This window comes from Canis aureus, chromosome 3 (genome assembly GCF_053574225.1).
Source record: "Canis aureus isolate CA01 chromosome 3, VMU_Caureus_v.1.0, whole genome shotgun sequence".
In the NCBI taxonomy this organism is placed as follows: Eukaryota; Metazoa; Chordata; class Mammalia; order Carnivora; family Canidae; genus Canis; species Canis aureus.
In genome coordinates, this window is record NC_135613.1 from 26,525,215 (window position 1) to 26,549,795 (window position 24,581).

At 50.2% G+C, this 24,581-nt stretch overlaps 1 protein-coding gene across 2 annotated transcripts; it reads left to right on the top strand.

Moving 5' to 3' along the window:
- Positions 1 to 3,836: 3,836 nt before the first annotated feature.
- Positions 3,837 to 22,082, top strand: GPR157 (G protein-coupled receptor 157). Of its 2 annotated transcripts, none has more exons than XM_077891322.1 (4): positions 3,837 to 4,256; positions 16,272 to 16,485; positions 18,613 to 18,857; positions 19,300 to 22,082. In XM_077891322.1, the coding sequence occupies exons 1-4, from the start codon at positions 3,874 to 3,876 to the stop codon at positions 19,628 to 19,630; spliced, it is 1,173 nt and encodes a 390-aa protein (XP_077747448.1). In that variant the 5' UTR covers positions 3,837 to 3,873; the 3' UTR covers positions 19,631 to 22,082. The 2 variants fall into 2 exon arrangements, with proteins under 2 accessions (XP_077747448.1, XP_077747449.1); XM_077891323.1 differs by having other exon boundaries at positions 18,613 to 18,807.
- Positions 22,083 to 24,581: the final 2,499 nt, after the last annotated feature.

Below are 24,581 nucleotides of genomic sequence, written 5' to 3' on the forward strand. Positions count from 1 at the left end.
CTGGGCCCCTCATTCTGCAGTCAGGCAATTGCAGTGCAGGGACGGCAGTCATGATGTGCCAGGGCCTTGGACATGGAGCAACAGACAACTGCCAGCTCGCTTGGCGCAAATTCTAGAGAGATGACTTGGGGTCAAAGGAAGACTCCATCTGCGTATCTTACCAATTCCCCAAGGGGGACGGAGGGAGGGAGGGCTGGGAGCCCAGAAGTGGAAAATGTGGCTCATAGGGATTGCATTCCCTGTGGGATGGGAACCGTTGGGGACAGCCTGGAGCCTGAGGTTTTTCTGGGTCCGCTGTTCTCTGGGTCAGTCTTCCTTGTGGGGCCAGCAGCCCCTGGGATAGGAGAAGCAGAGCCCAGGAGCTCTATGGAGAGGTGGGGAGCCTGGAGTCAGTGGCTCCCTTTGGTGGAGACCATACTAAGTAGCTTAAAATCACCCAGCAACCTGGCAGTCATGAGTCTCACTTCCTAGACCCTCGGGGCAACATTGGGGAGCTCAGGCTGTGGAAAATTAGCTACAAGCTTCATTTGAAGTGATTTGAAGGTATATCATTGCATGTCTCTTCCTCGCACCAACCGCCGCCCCCCCCCCCCCCCCCCGCCCCTGCCATACCTACAGTGAGAAGTCTGGTTCTTTGAATATTCTTTCCCAGTGCAAGGAAAACCAAGTGATCTCCTGACCAGACTTGCCTGTAAAATAGCCAACCACTCACCTGGGAAGGTGGGCAAAGGGCTTTCATTTCAATAAAGCAAGAAACATATAGTCAGGCCTGGTCTGTGACACAGCCTCTTGCCAGACCTCTCCTGTCCCTCATCCTCCCTCAAACATGCAAAGGATTAAATGACTCTGATCTTGATGGGAGAGGGGGCAGTCTATTCCAGGCTCTTGCCCAGCCACGTGCCAAAGCCCAGGGCTGATTGCACAATCCAAGCCTAAAACTATTCATATCCGTAAAAAGCTGAGAAGCTTCATTGACAGCACTCTCTGCTGCTGCGGTCTGTTCATTATCTGGGGTCCTCTCAGGAGGAGGTCAGGGGCTTCTGAAGTGACTCAGAAGGAAAGCAGCTGCTCTTCTGCTCTGCAGAGCAAAGTCCATGAATATGCTTGCTCAAGCTCTGAGAATTGTTTTTAGTAAATTCTTTTCTGATTAAAGAAGAATATATGCTCATTCCAGCATTGCTAGTAATAGCCCAAACCTGGAAACAACCCGTGTCCAAAAGCAGTAGAATGGATACATATATTAGCCATACAACAGAATACAATATGGTGATCAAAATGAATGAACTGCTGCAGCTTTGTGTGAGAACGTGGGTAAATCTCACAAAAATGATGTTGAGCAAAAAGCAGAAGACACAAAAGGAAAGTAGAGTGTGATTCCGTTGATGTGAAGTTCAAGACAGGCGAACTATACCATTTTGTTTAGGGATGCATGCATGAATGGTTTTGTAAAAAGAAAGGAAGTGACTGAAGCAGAAGAAAGGTTTGGGGAGGTTTCTGGTGTGCTGGAAATATTATATTTTTTGCTCTGGGTGAGTATTTGTTGTATAATATTAGATTGTACCTTGTATTTTAGGTAATTTTCAGTATGTATATTTCAGAATACAGTGTTTTTAAAAGTTAGATCCAAAAGGTCTATGCCTATGATAATCTTTGCCTTTTGTGAATCACATGCAAAAGCAAATCTAATGTACACTAAAACCCACAAAACATCATTGAAGGAAATTAGCGATGACCTAAATAAATGGAAAGCCATCCCATGTACATGGATAAGAGGATTTAATATCATTAAGATAGCATTATCCCCCCAATTTATATACAGATTCGAAGAAATCACTATTAAAATCCCAGCTTGCTTGCTTGTCTGTCTTTCTTTCTTTCTTTCTTTCTTTCTTTCTCTCTCTCTCTCTCTCTTTCTTTTCTTTCTTTCTTTCTTTCTTTCTTTCTTTCTTTCTTTCTTTCTTTCTTTCTTTCTTTTTCTTTCTTTCAAGAAATGGAAATGCCAATTTGGCATATGCAAGCAACCCCAAACAGCCAGAATAATATTGAAAAAGAAAAGTAATGTTGGAGGACTCATACTTCCCCATTTTAAAACTTACTACAAAGCTACACTAATGAAACACTGTTGTACTGGAAAGGAAGGAAATATAGGTGTAAATCTTCATGAGCTGGGACTAGGCAGTGGGTACTTGGATATGATACCAAAAGCACAGCAACCAAAGGGTAAAAAATAAGTACATTGGACATTGTCAAAATAAAAACTTTTATGCTTCAAATTATCAAGAAAATGAAAACACACAGAAGGGAAGATTTTATAAGTCATATATCTGATGTGAGTCCAGTATCCAGAAATATAAAGAACTCCTACTCCTTAATACCAAAAGGACAGAAGAATAGGCAAGGGAATGGAAGACATACACTTCTCCAGGAAGAATATGCAAAGGATGAGCCAGCACATGGAAAGATGTTTCATATCATTATTAACTAGAAAAATGCAAATCAAAGCCACAACGAGACACCACTTCACACCACTAGGATGGCTAGAATAAAAAATAATAATAAAAAGTGTTCAGAAAATGGAGAGAAATTGGAACCCTCCTGCATTGCTGTAGGAATATAAAAAGTTGCAACCAGTTTGAAAAAGTCTGGCAGTTCCTCAAAAAGTTAAACACAGAGTAACCATATGACCAGCAGTTCTATTCCTAGATGCATAGCCAAAAGAATTGAAAAATGGGTCCACAAATGTTTAAACAGCATTATTCATAATAGCCAAAAAGTGTGTTATCAGCATATAAAAACGGAAAATGTGGTGTACCCATTCATTGGAATATTACTTGGTCATAAAAATAAATGAAATATTATACAAGCCACAATGTGGATGAACCTTGAAAACATTCCAAGCGAACGAGGCCAGTCACTAAAGAGGACCTACTATCGGATTGCATGTATGCAGGTACCGGGACTGGCAAATTCACAGACATAGAGGGTGGGTTAGGGATCTCCTGGGGCTGAGAGAGGCAGTAAACGGGGAGTGAGTGGCAACAGTTTCTTTTCCAGGTGATGAAATCATTGTGGAGTTAGATAAAGACGGTTGCGCAGACTTGGGAATATACTACAAACTATGGAATATGGAATCGTACACAGAAAAGGGTTATTTTATGGTATGTGAATGGTATCTCAATTAAAACACATGAAATTTTCAAAAATCTAAAAACCAGTAAATCGGGAATTAATTTTTATTTATTTATTTATTTTTTAAACAGTAAGCTTGACTTTACAAAATAGCATGTTCATTGCAAGAAAGAACAAACACACTTCCTTCCCAAAGCAACCGTCCCTGCCCTGCGAACAGCGCGGGTACCGCTGGATGAGGAGTGACGATCACATTTGTTACTAGTGGAAAGAACGCCCCCGTCCCCCACCCCCACACGCCACACGCCACACACCAGCTGGCTGAAAGGAGGGTAACACTAGTCCTAAAAACGCCAGTCGTTCCCTCTGCAGGACGGGACGTCCTAGCCATGTGGCTAGAGCAGGGGCGGCCCCGGCGCGGCGGGCAGGGAAGGGAACGTGGGAGCCCCGGGGTGGAGCCTGGAGGGCGCAGGGGGCGTGGCTCAGGGTGGAGCTCGGGGTCCCGGCGCCTCGCCGCGGGCCGCGGGGCGGACGGTGGAGGGCGCCGGGGCGGGGTGCGGAGGGCGCTGGGGGCGGGGGCGGGGGCGGGGCAGGGGCGGGGCCTGGGCCGGGCGCGGAGGGGGGGCGGGGCCGGGCTGGGACGCGGACCGCGGGCGCGGCGGTGCCCAGACGGCGGTGGCGGCGGGAGCCGCACGCGGCCGGGCCTCCGTCCCAGCGGCGCCGCGGCCCCCTGCCCGCCGGGCCATGCCGCCGCCCGCGCCGCCCACGGAGCTGGTGCCGTCGGAGCGCGCCGTGGTGCTGCTGTCGTGCGCGCTCTCCGCGCTGGGCTCGGGGCTGCTGGTGGCCACGCACGCCCTGTGGCCCGACCTGCGCAGCCGGGCACGGCGCCTGCTGCTCTTCCTGTCGCTGGCGGACCTGCTCTCGGCCGCCTCCTACTTCTACGGGGTGCTGCAGGACTTCGCGGGCCCCTCGTGGGACTGCGTGCTGCAGGGCGCGCTCTCCACCTTCGCCAACACCAGCTCCTTCTTCTGGACCGTGGCCATCGCCCTCTACCTGTACCTCAGCATCGTCCGCGCGGCGCGCGAGCCTCGGACCGGCCGCCTGCTCTGGGCCTTCCACGTCGTCAGGTGTGTGGCAGCAGCGCCGCCCTCCCCGGGACTCCCTCCCGGGCCCTGCCCTCTGCCCCTGTGGGCCTCGCGCCCTTCCGGCGCCCGCGTCTCGGTCGGACCCCTGGGGGGGGCTCACGGGTCAGGTCCGCTCACGTTCCCGGGCGGAGAGGTGGACCTGCCCCGAGCACCGGCTCAGCCGCCCGGCACCTGCCCGAGAGGTGGGGGCCAGAGCTGGGCTCCCCTAACTTGGAAGCACCTGGAGAGATGGCAGGGACACCTGATGCCTTTTGCCTCCTGCTTCCCTGCTTTCTGGCCACTCTGCTGCCCTTGCGGAGAGATTCCTCGTTCTCAGGCCGAGAGATGAATTAGGTGATGCTCCAGGAGGGAGAGGGTGGCTGCTCCCGGTGCCACCCTGTGCCCCAGTTGGTGTGATGCGTTCAGCCACTCCCACGCCAGCTACCCCCTGCCAAATGCAGGGTTTCTGCTGTAAAATTCCCGAAGTACCTTCTTCATTATTTTGTCTTTGCTCATCTCTAGACTCACACGATCTCGAGTTTCTAGGGTTTGGAATCTGAGGGTGAGGTCAGTGGCAGAGGCTGGTCTGGGAGAGGGCCCCCAGCTGCCTGGAGTCTATGAGAGCAGAGTAAACCCAGGCCTTGCCCTGCCCTGGCACTAAAGCGCCTCGTCAGGTAACCTTCACCTATGGAAGGTTGGCCCCTTTCTGGTGTAATTTCAAGATTTGAACATCTGATGGTGTCCTGCACCGCACTCAAGGCAGGAATTTTACAGGGCTTGTTTCTCCTTTTCTCTCTCCCAGATACCAGCACCAAATACTGCCCTAATTATAGGCTCTCTCTGTTAAATACTTGAGTGCTTTCCACGGGACCAAACTGAGGACAGTCAGCACTTTGGTAGAGACAGGTCACCTGGGTGTCACAACGGTGAGATCACAAGCCTGCGAGAGTCATTTGACCTCTAGGTCTCAGAACTGCTGGATGAAGGCCAGCCAGCTGGTCCCTGGGAAACTAAGTGGCCTGCTTCTCAGCTGTTCATGTCAAAAGTTTTGCAAGGAGCCCACAGTACCTCAGATGCTGCAGAGACCCACAGGGGCTGCCTTTTCTCCCTTTGCCCCCTCTCCACCCTGGCCTCTGCGTATTTCAGAGACCCAGTCTTTGGCAGTCTTGCTGGGTGTGGACAGCATGTACACCAGAGTTCACATGTACTTGAGAAGGAGCCTATGACTGGACCTGTCTTTGCCAAGAATCTTTTCTCTTGTTTTCCCTTCTTAAAAAATATATTGAAAAAAATATTGAAAACAATATTTTTTTAAGTGATGAAGAAAACCTGGTGCATCTTATAGAAAAGGTACATTTCATAATGAACCTGAGTTGGGACTTCCTTCTGTTCAGTCCTAGGGGTGTTTTCTGTGATGCCGAGGGAAAGGCCTCCTAAGAAAGCCCATGTGTCCTCTGTGCTGGCCATAAAAAAGAAGGGAGTTGCTCATCTTGTCTGTTGAATGGGATCCATCAGCTTCTCAAAAGAAAATTACTAGGGTTCCCCAGGTGGCCTTGGACTCTGATCTCAGCAGCTCAGGTTTTGTTTTGTTTTGTTTTTTTTTTTTTGATCAGCTCAGGTTTTGATCTCAGAGTCAGGAGTTCAGGCCCTGCACTGGGCTCTACACTGGATGTGGAACCTACTTAATTTTTTTTTTTTTTTTTTTTTTAATTTATGATAGTCACACACAGAGAGAGAGAGAGGCAGAGACACAGGCAGAAGGAGAAGCAGGCTCCATGCACCGGGAGCCCGACGTGGGATTCGATCCCGGGTCTCCAGGATCGCGCCCTGGGCCAAAGGCAGGCGCCAAACCGCTGCGCCACCCAGGGATCCCAATTTTTTTTTTTTTTTTTTTTTTTTTTACCTATATCCAAGCTACAAAGGGAGTTTGACAATTTGTTCTTTGGAGCTCCCTTTCAGAAGTTAGCTCAACTTGCTGGTCTAAGAGAATTGGTAGGAAACCTGTCTAACAGGTTCATTTATTGACCTAGATTCCCCAGACTGTATTGCTAATGACCTTGCTAAGGGCTCTCCATCAGCTTTCTTTGGTGTTGGAGTTTATAATTTTTTAAGACCTGTTGACATGAGAAATCTCATCTCCAGATGTAGTCTCCATGGTCATCTACTTTTTAACCATTTCAGACAACTGAATATCAGTCCTCATCAAAACTTCAGTTTGGGAAAGTTTTAAAATGTGATAACATAGAGGTTGAGAATGTCTATTGGAGTTTTTATGAAATGATTTCTTTTTAAGATTTTATTTTTAAGTAATGTCTGCACTCAACGTGGGGCTCAAACCCACAACCCCGAGATCAAGAGTTGCGTGCTCTACTAGCCAGGTGCCCCTGAAATGATTAAAAAAAAAAAAAAAAAAAAAAAACAAATATCTTGATAAATAGATATAGGAGAGATTCAGACAGAAGAGTCAAAATGGCTCATAAATATACACGGGGAAAAGCTGACCCCATCAATAGTCAAAACAATACAAATTATAACAATGAGGTACCATTTTCTCCTTAACTTAGAAAAAAATAGTAAAGTAGAATACTAATATGATAAATGCTGGTAAAACTAGTATTTTATTTTCCTACATTATTATTGGCACTGTAAACTGGAATAATCCACATAGAAAGTATTTGGTTCATACCCCTTGATCCAATAATCCTATTCATAGGGACCTAGTGTAAAGAGATAATCCAAAATACATTCAAAGCCGTAGGTACAAAGGAGTTTGTACAAGAATTTGGAAGCAACCTGAATGTCCAAAAAATAGAGGAGCGATAGGTCACAAACTACACTTCACCAGAAATGTTACACAGCCATCAGATACTGGCTCTGAACTCTGTAAGCCATTTTTAAATGGTTTTTAAATGGTATGCTACAATGTTAAGTGAAAAAAAGCCATTTATAAAAGCGAACCACTACTTCCCAGAAAATGCCTGCACAGACCCCATCATAAGACCTGACCAGGTTCCCTTTACAGAAAGACAGCCAAACCGCTGCACCACCCAGGGATCCTGGAAATGGCATTCTATCACGAGTTGCATCTGGCTCCTGAAGGCTTGCAAAGTGCTGGTTCGTTCCTTAGCTCATTGGCCACCAGTAGCCCTGGGGCCGGGCAGGTTGGTCCTGCCACAGCTGGTGAGACTTGCCCAAGCTCACATGGCCATAAATGAGGGGCTCAGGGTTAGAACTCCGAGGGTCAGTCCTCGGTTTAGGATCCCATCTTGTCTCTTGGCCCAACAATATTTTTTTAATTAAAAAATTTTGGGGACACCTGGGTGGCTCAGTAGTTGAGTGCCTCCCTTTGGCCCAGGGCGTGATCCTGGGGTCCTGGGATCGAGTCCCACATCGGGCTCCCAGCAGGGAGCCTGCTTCTCCCTCTGCCTGTGTCTCTGCCTCTTTCTGTGCCTCTCATGAATAAATAAAATCTTTAGAAGAAATTTTTCTTTCATCATCAAACTCTTTTTTAACTTTCCAGATTTCTGCCATGACAGACATTGTATCCTGTTGGCTTTGTCTTCTGCATTTATTTTTCTGGAACCATTTAAGAGTAGATTGATGTCCCCAGAACCCCTCAGTCCTTTAGTGTGTATTTCCCTAAGCAAGTGTCAGTCTCTTAGGTAACCACACACACCTTCCAGAAGTAGGGAAATGGTATAGCAGGGAATGATGCTATTACCGAGGGTGGACTTTACAGAGATTTTGCCCGTCTTCTGCAGAGATTTCCCCAGTAGCAAAGGGAAACCCTTGGCTTGTGTTTGACTTGTTAGGTCTCTATTCTGCAATCAGCAGTAGTTCTTTCTTGGTATTTCAGGACACTTCTTTGAAGAATACATGTCCATTGTTTTGCAGAAGGTCCCTCTGCTGGGCTGGCTGGTGCTTCCCCTTGAGTGGTTTCAGGTTTTGCACTTGGGCTGGAATCTAACAGAAGATTCTCGCTGCTCCCTCTCCAGGGACTTCGATTTGTTCTGCCTCTGGTGATAATAATTTTGATCACCTGATTAAGGGTGTTGCCTGCCAGTTGTGCACAGCAGTTCCTGTTCTCCTCTTGGTAATTAATAAATACCTTGTCGAGATAAAGATCTTCTTATGCCTCAGACTTTACCCACCCAGTTAGCATGCATTGATCTGACAGTGTTCTGAAGCGAATTTCCTGTTTTTTGTTGCCTTTCTACGGTTGTGTGAGAATACTCAGCATTCAAGGGAAAGTCCTGTATTAAGTCCCTGTCCACCGTACGTGAGCTGTTGAGGCAGCCTGACATGGACACCCGATATCTTACAGTCACATGGATGTGCATCTGTGAGCATTTACAATACCTTCTCTGAGAAGGTGCCCAGAAGCTCAGGCCCAGAGCCACTGTGGGTGCCATCAGTTCTTTTCTGGTCAGAAACCATCCCTGCCCCCCTGCTGATGGTGAGCTGCCCCTCAGAAGCAGTTGTCAGAGCGGTGGGCTCCTTCTTCTGAACAAGGCCGGAGCAGGGTCGGTGGACCATCTCCTGCACCTATGTGCCCAGGCACCACCGTAGCAGGTGTCATCCTGTGTCCTGTGAGCAGGGGAGGAAGGCTGGGCTGGGGGGAGCCTCACTGCACCAAATCGGAAGGAAGGGTCCTGGCCAAGCTAGCCACCTCAGGAAGCCATAGGGTTTCTTCTGGCACGACGTGGGAGCAGATGTGAGCATGACCTCTGGCCCCTGGGCCTACCTGCTCCCACTCCCTGGAGGTTGCCTGGGGGTTCTGGAGGAAGAGTCTGTGGTTCCCAAGCTCACCATCAAGACCCCTGCTTGATGGGGGTGGGGAGTGGGAAGTTCTAATATAGACAAAAGAGGAAGCGAGGGCCACGAAGGGGAAGATCCTCTAAGCTCTTTGATGGGAAACTAGCTCACTGTGGGTCTCGGTGATGGGGCCCCAAGCAGGTGAGTCTGAATGAGGGTTGCATGTAAGCACCTGCATGAACGGTACCCCATGTCAATCGGTATTCCCCAAAATAACAAGAGTTGAATTAGCTTTGCTTTTGCCCTCCTAAAAAGTTTTTAGAGGGCACTGCTGCATCGTGAGGTCTCTGTACAGCGTTTTGTGTTCATGGGAAGCTGTCCGCGGCCCCAGGGGCTGTGAGAAAGCAGATGCTGCCCTAGAACCCCCTGCCAGGGCAAGTGCCACTCTGCCCATCCTTACCCGGCATCCAGTCGGTCAGGACCTGGCTGGGCAGGAGAGTGTCTCTGAGCATTGCAGGGTGGCTTTGTGACGCCCACCAGCACCAGGGCTGCAGAAGAGGCACCAGGGTGTGTGTATGCGTAAAGTTCCTTTGGACACCCCCCTTCCACACTCCCTTCTGTGCCCAGTGCCACAGAGTGACCTCGTGGTGCCGGGCTAGTGGCCGGCTCCTCAAACTTCTCCCACGACCTACCCCTCTGCCCCACACTCAACAATAAGTGCCCTTTGTTTAGGGAAGAAACCTCCAGGCAGCCACAGGCCTTGTGATTCTCTCCACCAGGCCTGGCTCACTGCAGCTGTGCTTCCCTCTGCACAGCTCTGTCTTGCTCCCAAGAACTCTCTAAATTGGCACATTGTTGCACGGTAGTTTTGTTCTGAAAGCATTTTTTGAGTTAACATTCAAGGTTTTCCGTAGGCCACCCAGCACATAGACCAGGCACTGCTGTTTGTGGGAGAAGACTCTTGTTTCTTTCCCATCAGACGCCAGCCCCCTTGTGGAAACATCTGTAGGAAGAGTGAGGTTTGGGGTGGAGGGAAGAATGCAGGAATCTAACGGTGGAGGTGGATAGACTCTTTGTGCAGAGTCCGATCTGTGTGAAGTGCAACTGTCCCTCTAGGTGTCCCCCACTGTGACTCTGGTAGGAGAGATTTCAGAGACCACTTACCGGCAGAGCTGGGAACTCTAAGGGAAACCCAGAGCATCACTGTCCTGGAGACAGGCCCCCTGCTCAGGGTCAGATGACCAATGGCAGGGAATTCAGGCATTGGGGATGGGATGGCTTACTCACCACCTGGCTAATCCTGTGGTGTTTCTGGTTCTGCTCCCCTGGAGGAGATATAAAAACAAAAGGACACTAGGGCCCCTGGCTGACTTGGTAGGTAGGTCATGCAACCCTCAATCTCAGGGTCTATGAGTTCAAGCCCACGTTGGGCACGGAGATCTGAACGGATTTTTGTTGTTGTTGGTTTACCCCTCCCCTAAGCTTACTGAGGGACCCCACCAGTCCAGATGTGGTGGGATTCCCAGGAACTAGCATGTGTCTCTTCCCCATATTTCGTAGAAAGCTTCCCTAGTCATCTCCTGGGGCTGCCCTAATAATGTACCACAGACAGAGTGGCTTAAACTAGAGAAATCCATTTTCTCATAGTCCTGGAGGCTGGAGGTCCGAGATCAAGGTTGGCAGGGTTGGTTTCCTCTGAGGCCTGTCTCCTTGGCTTGTAGATGGCCATCTACACCTTTGGTCCTCACACAGTCTGCACCTGGTGTGTGTCTGTGTCCTAATCTCTCCACATAAGGTCGAAAGTTGTGCTGGATTAGTGCCCATCCTCCAGACCATTCTAATTTAATCACCTCTTTAAAGACCCATCTCCAACTATAGTCACATCCTGAGGTGCTAAGGGTTAGGAGACTTCGACATATGAATTTGGTGGGGACACAACTCAGCTCTTAGCAGCCTCCGAGGGAGGACAAAGCCATCTTGGACTCTGGCCTAGGTTTTCAGGTGAACACAAGCGAGAGGGTGTGGGCTTCTGGTGTCCCTCCAAGTGGGGGATTGTGTCCAGAGTGTGGCCTTTGGGCTTCTTCTATCCAGGTGACCCCAGCACTGCTTCTCCTCGGCCTGAGTTATAGCTTAACAATCTCGGATTTAGAATGTGGGTCACAAGCATCCACACAGAGGCAGGACAATTTGCTCACAGTTCTGGTCTGCCTACATGTGGGTGTCAGGGTGCTTCCTCCAACCACAGGAGTTTCTAGGTCATAATCAACTAAAGCCCATGATTTTTTTCACATGCTGTTATTCAGCTATATTTTACTTGTTCTGATTTTAATTTTTTGGTTGCCAGCTTCTTTATTAGGAGGGAAAATATTACATGGTCTGTGACAGAAATTGGAAGTATGCATTTCTAGAAAGAAGGGATTATGTCACACATGTGTTTCTAGAGTATCTTCCAGATTCACAGTGCCTACAGCTCAGGCCAGCCACCTGGCCAGAGAATGGCTTGGCTTATCTGAGCTTGCCAAAAATAGGGACTTTCTCCTCACTCTATAGGTGGAGAACCTGGGACATCTTCAGCTCTTTACCCCTTTTTATCCTCCACCCGATGGCATCCTGGAGCCAGCTGGTGAGACCCAATTATTAAATTTTAGGGCATTTTGTGAGCTGATTATTAAGTATAATCATTAATAAAAACTAAACTATATAAACTTATAAGTTGTATTTAAAAGAGTAGTAAGAGTATTAAAAATTACATCTTAATTATTTTACTGTTATCTGTGCACTTGAGGTTATTTACAACTATCAAATCTATGAGATGGAAATACTGTCAATTACTGTCCATCTGTCCCCAACCACATGTATTGGTGGCTTGAAATTAGTCACAGTGGGAGTATTGCACCATGAAAAACAGCAAGCACCACAGATCAGGGCTTGGTTTATTTTGTTGATTGTGTAGAGTAGAGGTCAGCATACTTTCCCTGTAAAGGACCAGATAATAGGTTTTTTTCAGCTTTACAGGCCATCTGATCTCAATTACAGCTATTCAGCCTCTGCTCTTACAGTTACAATAAAACTTTATTTAAAAAAGCATAAAAAGGGCGCCTAGGTGGCTCAGTGGGTTAAGCATCTGTCTTCAGCTCAGGTCATGATCCCAGAGTCCCTGCTCAGCAGGGAGTCTGCTTTACCTTCTCCCTCTGCACCTGTGTGCATGCTTGTGAGCTCTTTCTCTCAAATAAATAAAAATCTTAAAAAGAAAGAAAGAACAAGAGAAGAAAGAAAGAAAAGAAAGGAAAGGAAAGGAAGAAAGAAAGAGAGAGAGAGAGAGAGAGAGAGAGAGAGAGAGAAAGAAAGAAAGAAAGAAAGAAAGAAAGAAAGAAAGAAAGAAAGAAAGAAAAGCAAAACAAAGCAGAGCAGACTCTGGCCAGATTTGGCCTGAGGGCCATAGTTTCCTGGACTCTTTATCTAGATTTGAGAAGATGATAGAGGAAACATCAATAGTCAAAATTATACCTAACAGTATTCCTTGTATGAACTTCAGCAGAGGTGGTAGTCAGATGGGGCAGGCAGGAAGCCAGGTATTTAAGGGGTGAGAAGACATGGTATTGTGGAGCAGGGGGGAAAAAAAGTAGAAATACTCTTCCAGGGTTGGGAAATTAATATCCGATCCCACAAAGAAGTTGCTCTCTAGTCACCATTTGTCTTCTCCCTTAGCTTTTCCTTACTTCACATTTTTCTTATGTGTGAAGAAAAATTAAAACATAAACAACTTCATGTCATGGAACTACTCTCATTTGCCAACTGCAACCATAGTGTGTTGGCAAAAATTGAGTGCATTCTGTGAGGCTTGATTGGCTATACGGAATTCACCACAAGGACCGTAGTGTGATGTGTTATTACCTGCAGATTGTGTGCTTCACGTCTTTTATATCAGTTAAATTAATAATAAACGTATATGTGCATGCTTACATACGTACATACACAGGCACCGGCATACAAATCCTTTCTGTGTACAGAGCCAGTTGTGAAACACTACCAGCACACCACGGCCCTTACCCATAACTCACAAGTCTGGTAGAGCCTGCTTTGCTGGGTCATTAGCCTCTCCCTCCCTCCCACTCCATTCCCACCCCTCCCTGACATTGCTCCTTACCACCTCCTACTTAAATACCTCCCCAAGCAGCTTCTGACCATCTGCTGAGGTTCAAACAGTGACTCTGATTGATCAACCCACATTCTTTCTTTCTTTTTTTTTTTTTAAATAAAGATTTTATTTATTTGAGAGAGGGCTAGATTGAGGGAGTATGAGGAGGGGAAGCAGGAGGGACAGGGGGAGAGGGAGAAGCAGGGAGCCTGGGATCATGACCAGAGCCAAGGCAGAGGCTTAACTGACTGAGCCACCCAGGCGCCCAATCAACCCACATTCTTAACCCTTTAAAGCCTTCTGCCTGTTTGGTCTTCTCTCTGGCTACCTCCCAACACAGACTTAGCTCCAGATGTACCCCAGTAATACAGAAGAAACACTTCGCTTACTAGCTTTCCTAGGACAAGCCTGAAGTCACAGAATGGATCTGTCTCCGTGGGGGGCCCGGGTCTCCCGTGAGGGACGTCAGGAAGGGGCCCGGGTCTCCCGTGAGGGACGTCAGGAAGGAGGAATCACTGCCTGTGAGCGCCTGCCCTGGGCGCACCCTGTGTGCTTACTTCCAGCCGGGAGGGCGCCCCTCCAGCCCCTGCCCAGCCTCCTGCAGGGTGAGGCTCTCTATACACCATGCTTTTCCCCATTGCAGGATTCCTTGGAGGAGCCCCGTAAACCATAAAGCCATGAGTAGCAAGACAACTAAAAGCTTTTTACTTCCTTTTCAATGACAATATGTTCATGCCGTGAAGAGCTAAGGAGCAGATTGGGTCACTTGCCACAAACTTCACCCATTCAGCAGGTCCCTGTTCTGTTCCTACCAGGCGCCAGGCACTGTTCTAGATGCTGGAAAGAGCAGTGCACCTGCCCTCATGGAGCTCTTTGTTGTGACACGTTGTCCCCAGATGCCCCCAGGATGGCATGAGTTTTTTTGTTTTGTTTTAAAGATTTTATGTATTTATTCATGAGACACACACACACACACACACACACACACAGAGACATAGGCAGAGGGAGAAGCAGGTTCCCTGCGAGGAGCCTGATGCGGAACTCAATCCCAGGACCCCGGGATCATGACCCAAGCCAAAGGCAGACGCTCAACCACTGAGCCACTCAGATGCCCCTAAACGGAAACCCTATATTATGACAGAACAGTTTGACGCTAATATATGTCCACTTCACAAATAAGTAACTGATAGGACAAGCATCTAAAGTGGACAGACTCCTGAGGGTAACTTGGTACCTTTCTCATCACCCTTTAACTTCTGTGGGGTTTTTGTCCCTTTTGACCTGACTGAACACAGCACTTCTCATTCTGGCAAGACTAACACTCAACTTTGGTCTCATCAACTGTTCTACAACTTTCTCTCTAAAAGAGCTGCTACTGGCCGGCTCAGTGGAAAGGCATACTACTCTTGATCTCGGGGTTGTGAGTTCTAGCCCCACATTGGGTATAGAGAGAATCCTTAAGTAAATAAATAAAACTTAACTTTAAAAAAGCAGCTGTTGGGGCATCCCTAGGTGGCTCAGCAGTTTGGCGCCTGCCTTCGGCCCGGGGCATGGTCCTGGAGCCCTGGGATCAAGTCCCACATCAGACTCCCTGCATGGAGCCTGCTTCTCCCTCTGCCTGTGTCTCTGCCTCTCTCTCTCTCTCTCTCTCTCTCTCTCTCTCTCCCTCCCCCCATGAATAAATAAATAAAATCTTTAAAAAAAATAAAACAGCTAGGGGCAGCTCCCTAGGTGGCTCAGCAGTTTAGCACCGCCTTTGGCCCAGGGCATGATCCTAGAGACCCAGGATCAAGTGCCACGTTGGGCTCCCTGTGTAGAGCCTGCTTCTCCCTCTGCCTGTGTCTCTGCCTCTCTCTCTCTCTCTCTCTCTCTCTCTCTGTCTCATGAATAAATAAATAATTTTTTTTTAAAACAGCTATTGCTCACACAGCTCTCAGGATACAACCAATTTCTGACCTCAGGGTTTTACTGATGACATGTCCTGTTTACATACTGCTCGTCTCCCAGCAACTGACCTGGGACATAGGCCCATAGGCCCGTGTGTACTCTTCCCAGGGGCAGGAACCGCATGGGCCTCACACGTTCCTGGCACCTGCACTATAGGCCAGAGTCCTGGGACGTCGGACACGACTCACGGCAGCAGCGGTCAGACACAACAACACACTTACCGGTGCCCCAGACGTACACCAGTCAGTTTATTCTCATGACAACCTACTCTGCTCCAGGCACCGTCACCATCCCCCACTTGGTGGAGAAAAACACTGCTGCGTTGAGGCCAAGTCAGAGTGGGGCCTGCTTGAACCCTGTTCCTTGCATGGCTGCCCAAACTCCTAACCACCTCACTATCCCACCATGAAACCTCTGTGGGTCCCCTGGCCCATTTAAAATGCTTCACAAGCAGCCTGGTGTGGGGACACTGGGAACCTTGGGGCTCAGCTCTCATCTGGCTGTGTTGCCGTCAGGATGCCGTCAGGGATGCTGCCCTAAGAGGGGGCCCCTGCCCCAGGCCTTATGCTTCAGAGGCCACCTGTGACCTTTGCCAGGAATACCCTTCCCATAGAGCAAGGAGTCCTCAGGCCCAGAGAGATGTGCCCACCCAAGCCCCTGTTCCCCCTCCTAGATCCTGCTGCAGGTGTACAGGACCCTAGCATTCCCTCCCAGGCAACCCCAAGCTGCCAGTGCATGTACCCCTGGGCCCAGGTGGCCACGGGGGCTGTGTGGGTGAGACATGGGTGCATGGGCTGGTGTACGCTGGCATGCAGGCCAGCCTGGGGGCAGGAAGGAGCTACCCTCGCCATGCCACAGCATTCTCACACCAATCACCAAGGAGCCCAGCAATTCTGAATGAGAACCCGGCCTCTGAGGGGTGGCGGTGGGGGGCACCTGTCAGGCAGGAGGCCAGGACATCCCTGTGTCCTCTTACCCAGGCTCTGCGACATTAGGGTGGGCCTGGCAGGGCTTGGGCAGAGCGGGGCTAGGTTGGGGGAGTTGACGACTCCTGCCTTGCTTTCTCCAGGGATGCTATGTGGTCCAAGGTTTGGAGAGCACAGCGGCCAGTGGCATTGCCCCTGCTGGCTTTGTTGGGAGCCTGACCTGCTGCCTCCTGTCTGCCCCTTGTTCCTCAGCTGGGGGGTCCCGCTGGCCATCACCGTGGCAGCTGTCGCTCTAAAGAAGATCGGCTACGATGCCTCGGACGTGTCAGTCGGCTGGTGCTGGATCGACCTGGAGGCGGAGGACCGCATCCTGTGGATGCTGCTGACCGGAAAGCTCTGGGAGATGCTGGCCTATGTCACGCTGCCCGTCCTCTACCTCCTCATCAGGAAGCACATAAACAGGGCGGTAGGTACCTGCCTCCCCCCACCCCACCCCCAGCCCCCTATTCTAGAACTTTCTGGGGCCACTGTGCCCTAGCAGCCTGGTGCTGGGCTCGACCACTTGGGGGACAGGCCAGGGTGACGCATCATGGGCTGTCTGGTTTGCTAATTATGCAGCCCTGGCAGGGGTGGGTCCTGTCATTTCTCCATCACGGACAAGGGAATAGAGGCTGGCGGAGGCTAAGGGCCCCCTAGGCTCACCCAGACCGTGAAGCCCAGGCCACTGCGGCCACTGCCACTGCGTGTGGAGTCCAGGAGGGGAGCAGCGGCCTGTGTTCTGGGCCAGGCCTCTGCTGCCCTCTCCTGGCAGGCCGCCGGGCTTGCTCCACCGGGAGGGGAGTGCCGCTGCCAGGAAGCAGCATCCAGATCACTGAGCCGCCGTGGCCCCGGGAGACGAGGGCGTGAGATCCCGGAACGGGCCACACGATGCCTCAACTGCATTCCCTGTGGTCACTGAAAATGTGTCATAAATGCAGACTCTTCGGGGTCTCAGGAGCTCAGCAGGAGCCCGGCTGGCTGGAAATTCCAGGCAAGAAAGGTTTTCCTCTGGTGACGTGGAAAATCCTTCCTTGTCCCTGACTGCGGGCTCTGGGCTCTGCAGGCCGAGGCGGGGCGCGGCTGCTCATGGTGGGGCTGCCAGGGGCTGCGTGGTGGGGCTGCTGGGCGTGGGGGCAGGGTGGGATGGGGGAAGGGTGGGAGAGTACTGAAGGGGCCCCGAGCCCAGGCCCCAGGGCGCCACGGCCATGCTGGGCTTTCTCTTTGCCCCATTTTTCAGGGGCTGAAGCTGCAGGGGGGTATGCCCCCCTTTATTCTTTCGGGGTGTATGTGACATGGCAGCCATTTCTGAGTTCGTAGGGTGCTTGTTCCCTGCGGCTCCTGCCTGTGGCTTCTGGAGTCTAGACTTGGGGTTCTCTTTTCACTCTGAAATTTCCCGGCCTTGCCACCTCCCTGCCCCCCTCTTCTGCTACTGCTGGAGTTGCTGAGCGGTCCTGAGGGGCTTAGTGATTGGTTTGAAATCCATCTTCTTGCTGGTCTCCTGCCTGGGCTGGGGACACCCTTCTTGGCTCCTTTTCTTCCCTGGAAAGGTTCTGGGCTCCCAGATGAAGCATCCCAGGCTGTCCGTCTGCAGCCGCCCTTCCATGCACCCCTCTTCCTTGCCCTTCCAGGGTGACCTGGAGCTGTGCCTGGGAGCCCAGCCCCCATGGGAGAACAGATCCTGTCTTACAATCCTGCAAGTGTTTCCAGAAAACCGGAAGACTAGTGGGCAGGGAGGGGTAGGGGTTGTTCCCTGCCTCTAGCTAGGAAGGAGAGCTAAGAATAAGTGAGCTGGGGGCACTCCAGTGGCTCAATTGGTTAATTGGCCAACTCTCTTGGTTTCAGCTCAGGTCAAGATCTCCCAGGGTCATGGGATCAAGCCTCTCGTGGGGGTCTGTGCTGAGCACAGAGTGCTTCAGATTTCTCTCCCTTCTCTACTCCTCTTTCATGCACTCTCTCTCTAAAATAAATAAAAATAAAATTTTGAAAAAAAAAATAAGTGACTTGGAGCAAGCTTTACAAAGAAGAGTTGCCAGGGTATGTGGCTTCTCTCCACACGTGGGCTTTCAGTGTCCCAGACACTGGACCAGGCTCAGAAACACATCTTTGTTATGAATAGCTGCATCTATGGCTACAAATTCAGTTGTGATCTACAGATGGAGCCTCCCCCTTCCTCTCACTGAAGGTGTTCCCAGGAGTGGGGAAGTACAAAGCCCGCGCCTGCTCCCCTGTCCTTTCTGCCCCAGCTTTGGATGGAGCCCCTCCTTCACAGGCCTCTGCCCTGGGGGAGCTTGCATTCTGGAGGGGGAAGGCAGGACAATAATAGGCAACAGGCCTGATAAACAAAGATGAGTAACTTCTAGGAAGGAGGATGTTAAGAGCTACAAAAAAAGGGGGGGGGACAAAACTAATTAACTGAATCTGGGGACAGGACTACCTGGAAAATGCCTTTGCCCTTGAAAGGAGGTTGTCAGGATAGGCCTCCTCCAGGGGGTGACATCGAGCAAAGATAGGCAGGATGAGTGGCTCACCCGTGTTCTCCTCGGTCCCTGCACAGCACGAGGCGCTCTCCGAGTACCGGCCCATCCTCTCCGAGGCGCACCAGCTTCAGCGCCGCGCCTCCGTGGCCGATAAGAAGCTGATCCTCATCCCGCTCATCTTCATCTGCCTCCGGGTCTGGAGCACCGTGCGATTCGTCTTGACCCTCTGCGGCTCCCCAGCGGTGCGGTCGCCGGTGCTGGTCGTTCTGCACGTATGCAGGCCTGCCCTCCCTGGCCCTTGCTGCTCTGGCTCTGGTGTAGGGTTAGATCCCCCCCCTCCCCAAGCCCCTATCCCCCACAAAGTGGGTGCATCCCAGCACACCAGCCATCCTGGGACTGGCAGGAATCTCGGCTCCACGGTGCCTTCCTTTCTGCCTGAGACCCAATGGGGGAGTCTCAGTGAGAGGGTGGAAGGGCAGTGAGGCTCAGGCACAGCCCAGGGGCATTAAGGGGCCCTCTGGTGGCCTGGGAATGGCCCGAGAGCTGCCTTGATCCTGTCCTTCCCAATACAGAAGACCTGCAGCTAGGGGGCTGAATACCAGCCTCGGTGGGTGGAGGACAGGGTTCTGGGGTCCGAAGCACTTTCTGGTCTGTGTGTGTGTGTGTGTGTGTGTGTGTGTGTGTGTGAGAGAGAGAGAGAGAGAGAGAGAGAGAGACCGCCTCCAGCTTGGGCACTCATGCCTCTCCTTTCCTCCCCTCCCCAGGGTATTGGGAACACGTTTCAGGGCGGCGCCAATTGCATCATGTTCGTCCTCTGCACCCAGGCCGTCAGAACTCGGCTCTTCTCTGTTTGCTCCTGCTGCTCTTCCCAGCCGTCTACAGAGAGCCCGACTGGCCCCCCCAAGGCTCCTGCACCCTCCAAGACAGGAGACTCTCAGGGATCCAGACGTACCCCAGATGAACTTCCAAGCACCTGAGCTTTTCCCTTCCTGGTTCTATACAGGTGCTGCCTCCCTGGGAACAGGTGGCTCTATGAGTCCCTGCTGCAGGGAGTGGGGGTGGGCATCTGCTGGCACTTTAAGCCTCTGCTTTTGAAGCTCTTGACCCCCCAGTGGGGCAGCAGCCATGAACTCAGCTTCTTCTACCTCCTAGACCCTCGGGTAGCACATACCCACTCGCCCCCATGTCTGGCTACACTCAGGAGTACTTGTCTGCAGTGAGATTGCATGCAGGTTGGCAGTGAGATTGGCACATGGTCACTGTTAGGTTGCCCTAATAGATGTCCACTGGTCATCAGCCTCATGACCACACAGCACTATTTACAGTTCGAGGGACCCACACCTGTGGGAAAGGCACAAAGAAATATGTATACCTTGCATCTATCCTAAATAAAATGCCAGGGGTTGCCAGAGATGCATCCCCCACTTAGATGTGACGAAGCAGATTTTGGGTTTGTCAGGGCATTGAGATTTCCTGGAGAGCCTAGCTTTGCTGGTCAGCAAAAGAGCCATTTCCCTTTAACCAGGTTGAAGGTTTCCAGGTGACTACCATGACTCTAGCACAATCACTCTGGACAGCTGGTCCCCTTGGGGCCTCCCACATTCTCTGTATGGGTTGCCAACACTTGATGCAGATTGTGCTTGCATTTTGAGCCCAGAATCCAGACTCTTGCCTCCAGTGGTCACTTTAAAATACAGGTTCCCTTCTCCAGTGCAAGAGCTGGAACAGGTACAAGAAGAGGTATTACGGGGAATCCCTGTGGGTGCCTGCTGCCTCTCGCATCTGTTCTCCTGAAGACTGGAACAGGGAGAGCTGGTGAGGGATCGGCTGATTCACTTCCTGGCTTGTTTTTTTATAGGAAAGGTGACCAGAGAGTTGGTGAATGATCCACAGACAGATTCCTCCCTGTTGGTTGGGGGAAGTGACACAGGCATCTTGGGGTGATTATTTACATTTAAAAGAAAAGGATTTAAAATAAGCATCCACATCTTTGTATTCGTGGCTCCTCCACCAACATTTCCTCTAATTTCAGAAAACAGTTTCTCTGTTACGTCACAGAAGCCACTGGCAAAGATGGCAGGTGTCTGCGTCACCGCAGGAGGCATGGGGAGAAGTATAACTCTAGCCTATAGGTGTCCCTCCCTTGGGTTTGGTCAGAACTCTGCAAAACCAAGATGACCTTCTGAACCTGTAAAACCGTTCTGGATTAAAGCCAAAGCCTCACCATACTGCTGGTTCCTATTTTATTCTCAGAAGCAAAATCTGTCAGAGGAAGAGAATCTGAAGGGAAGAGTCATTGATAGAACTAGATAAAAAATACTCATTTTTGGTTTCCCCACCCCCTTTTTTTAAAGGTTTCTTTATGAAAATCAGCAGAAGGTGATCATCCCTTTAGGACTCCTGGGCTGCCCTACAGAAAGCTACCTGTCATAGGGCAATCTCCTAACAGAAATGGCCAATAGAAGGGGAATCCAGGGATCCCCTAAAGACAAGACGGCAGATCATGGGCACATGGCTTCTGGAATGGAGCAGAAATTCAGGAAGTTACTTGCTGCAAGAGAGAAAACGGTTCAGAGCTGAGTTAGCCTGTGGGCCACAGAGGATGAAAAGAAAATAGAGCCTGCTCGGAAGAGGGCCCCGGAGTCCTTGGCTTAGACTGCAGCGCCTGGCGGGTGTGGCTTCCACAGGACTGGCGACACTGGGTGTCCCCAGGCAGGCCACTGTCAGGAAGGGCCGGCAGAGGGAAGAGGGGCTCAGGAGACTCTCTGGGGCTCCCTCAAGTTCTCATTCCACTTGTTTGATGCCGCTGCTGTGCTGTCTGCTTTTGTAACAACCACCTAAATGTTACCCCTGGATATTTCCATTTCCACTCCCCCTGCTGCCTGCCCAGCTCTGCTGAGGGCCCAGGTGTTCCCATGATTGGTGGAGACCATGTGGGCAGGGGAGGGGTGCGTCCCAGTGCCTTGGCCTGAGGCCAGGGGCCCGGGTGGGGGGTTGGGGAGGCTCTGGCTGGATCTCTGTGGGGTTCAGAACTCGAAGATGATGGGGGCAAAGTCATATCTTAGGAGTCCGGGAGGGGCTCCTGCTTTCCGATCAGAGCAAGAGAGGCTTCCTCTCGAACTTTGCTCGGCCCCCTCCGTGGGTTTCTTTCTCTTCCATCAGCCTTGCTCATGTTCCCGCACCTGTGTCCTCCCTTACTGACGTGTAACTCAGCCAGGACAGATGCTACGGCCTTATCCGTGTGTCCTCAGCCCAGAGCCTTCTCTTCTCAGGCACTTTCTGCCTTTCTGTGCTTCTCAGTTGTTTATGTTTGTTTTGTCTTTTAATGAAGTAGTATTTGGCCGGGGCTGAGGGTGCACACAGAGCGCTTCTTATGTACACAACGAAAAGAAACCTTCTACCAGAAACGTTTTACAAACTTCCTGTCATGGCATAATAACAGTTGTGAGGTCTTTGGGGCCTGTGCAAAACTGTATCGAAACCCTGATCATCTTGGGTTGAAGCCAAAGTCTCCCTATTTTAACTTAAATAAAATAATTATTTTTTCTTTCGCGTGTTTGGTAAACTGATTTCCCGTGGCCCGGTTGGGGATTGAGGTGGGCCCAGACTAGCCTATGCTCTGGGGCAGCTCCAGAGCCTTCTATACACCTGAGACCTGGAAACAAGACCTGGGCCCTTCTCCGTGGGCAAATGCAGTCAAGTTGGGGGAACCCTATTGGCTCAACCATCTTCTCCTGAGTTCACCTGACAGGGTCTCAGGTGTATGAGGGGCAGGCAGGGAATGAGGACTTTAGATACAGATTCCTGGGCCCTGTCCCATATGAGGATCAGCAGATCCAGATTCCAAGGACCTGCAGCTTGGAGCTAAACTCCCATTAGCCAGACACTCTAGCACCAAGTCACTGACCCTGTTCCTGCCCTGCACCATTTTATCACGGCACAGCGGGACTCACGGCAATGGTAGCTACAGGCTGCCCAGTGGCTGGGACTGCTGGGACATTCCAGGGCTCTTCTCTGAAAGTAACAGCCATCCAAAAACTGGCCACCGGACGGCAGCCCGGCCCTCAGAATTGGGCTCTAACTGCTCAATCTTGGGAACTTTGCTCTCCAGGGTGCTGCTCGTTTCTTTGTTACACTTTCTGGGTTTTGTGACATTAATGAGCACATGAAAAGATGATCCACGTCATGTATCATCAGGGTAATATAATTTTTTTTTTTTATGATGGTCACAGAGAAAGAGAGAGAGAGAGGGGCAGAGACACAGGCAGAGGGAGAAGCAGGCTCCATGCACCGGGAGCCCGACATGGGATTCGATCCCGGGTCTCCAGGATCGCGCCCTGGGCCAAAGGCAGGCGCCAAACCGCTGCGCCACCCAGGGATCCCAGGGTAATATAAATTTAAACAATGGGATACCAAGGTGCCAGGATGGCTGAGTGGGTTAAGCGCCTGCCTTCAGCTCAGGTCATGATCTCAGGGTCCTGGAATCGAGCCCTACATCTGGCTCCCTGCTCATCAGTGAGTTTGCTTCTCTCTCTCCCTCTGCCTGCCGCTCTGCCTACTTGTGCTCATTCTCTGTCAAATAAATAAAATCATAATTAATTAAAAAACACAATGAAATACCACTGCACACATACCAAAATCCTAACAACAACAAATGCTGGGAGGATGTGAAGCTGCAGGAACTCTCACTTGTTGCTTGTGGGATGTATCGTGGTAAAACCAGTTTAGAAGTCAGTTGGAGGGCACCTGGGTGGCAGTCGGTTAAGAATCTGCCCTCAGCTGGAGTCATGATCTCGGGGTCCTGGGATAGAGCCCCATTTTAGGCTCTCTGCTGGATGGGAAGTCTGCTTCTCTTCCCTCTGCCCCTACCCCCACCCGTGCTGTCTCTCTCTCAAACAAATAAAAATATTTCTTTTAAAAGGAAGATAGTTGGGCAGTTTCTTATAAAACTAAACATACTCTTACCATATGATCCAACAACTGCACTCAATATTTACCTAAGTTGAACACTTAACGTCTTCACAAAAACCTTTCCACGAATATTGATAGTGGCTTTATTTGTAATTGCCAAAACTTGAAAGTGACCAACATGTCCTTCAGTAGGTGAACTGATAAAGTGTGGTCCATCCAGACAATGGAATATTATTCAGAACTAAAAAGAAAAAAGAACTATCAGGCCATGAAAAGACATGGATGATATGCATTTCAGTGAACAGTCAATCTGAAAGGGCTACATATACTGTATGATTCCAACTATCAGACATTCTGGAAAAGGCAAAACCATGGAGACAGTAGAAGGCTCAGCGGTTGGGGAGGGAGGGATGAATAGGCAAAACACAGGGGATTTTTAGGGCAGTAAAACCACCCCCTATGATACTATGATGATGGATACTTGTTAATACACATTTGCCCAAACTCACACAATGTCCAACACCAAGAGGAGACCCTAGTGATCTCCTACAGACTTTAGGTGATGATGTGCCAGTAGGTTCATCCATGGTCACAAACACAACACTCTGGTGGAGAGTGTTGATAATGGAGAAGGCCGTGTGGGAGTATGGAAGTAGGGGTATATGGGAAACCTCTGTACTTTCCCTGCACTTGTGCCGTGAACCTAACTGTTCCAAAAATCAGTCCTAATAAAATTAGCAAATTGAAAATACATTGACTAGCCCCTAGAAATGCTTGCATCTTTTTTATATTAATTTTGCTATTAAGACGCAACACACACAAATATAAATAGGACTGCACTTGTCCTGCCTCTTCTAGGCAACCACTGTGATGGGCTGTTATTTGGGTTTTTTTTTAAGCTACTGTTTCCTTTGCCATTCTTTCAAGTCTCTAAACAAGATGCTTCATGCTTATCTGTGCAAGAATGGAAGAAGCCTCCCTGTTGCCCATGTCGAGGAACCTTCTTGCCACCCTACACTCTTCATGAGGTGCCACATGCTTCTCCCAGTCTGTCCTATCTCCCCTCAGTGTTCCTTTGTCACCTCCTCCTGACCTTCCCACGCACCCTCTCTTCCTGCTTAGAGAGGTCCTGTGC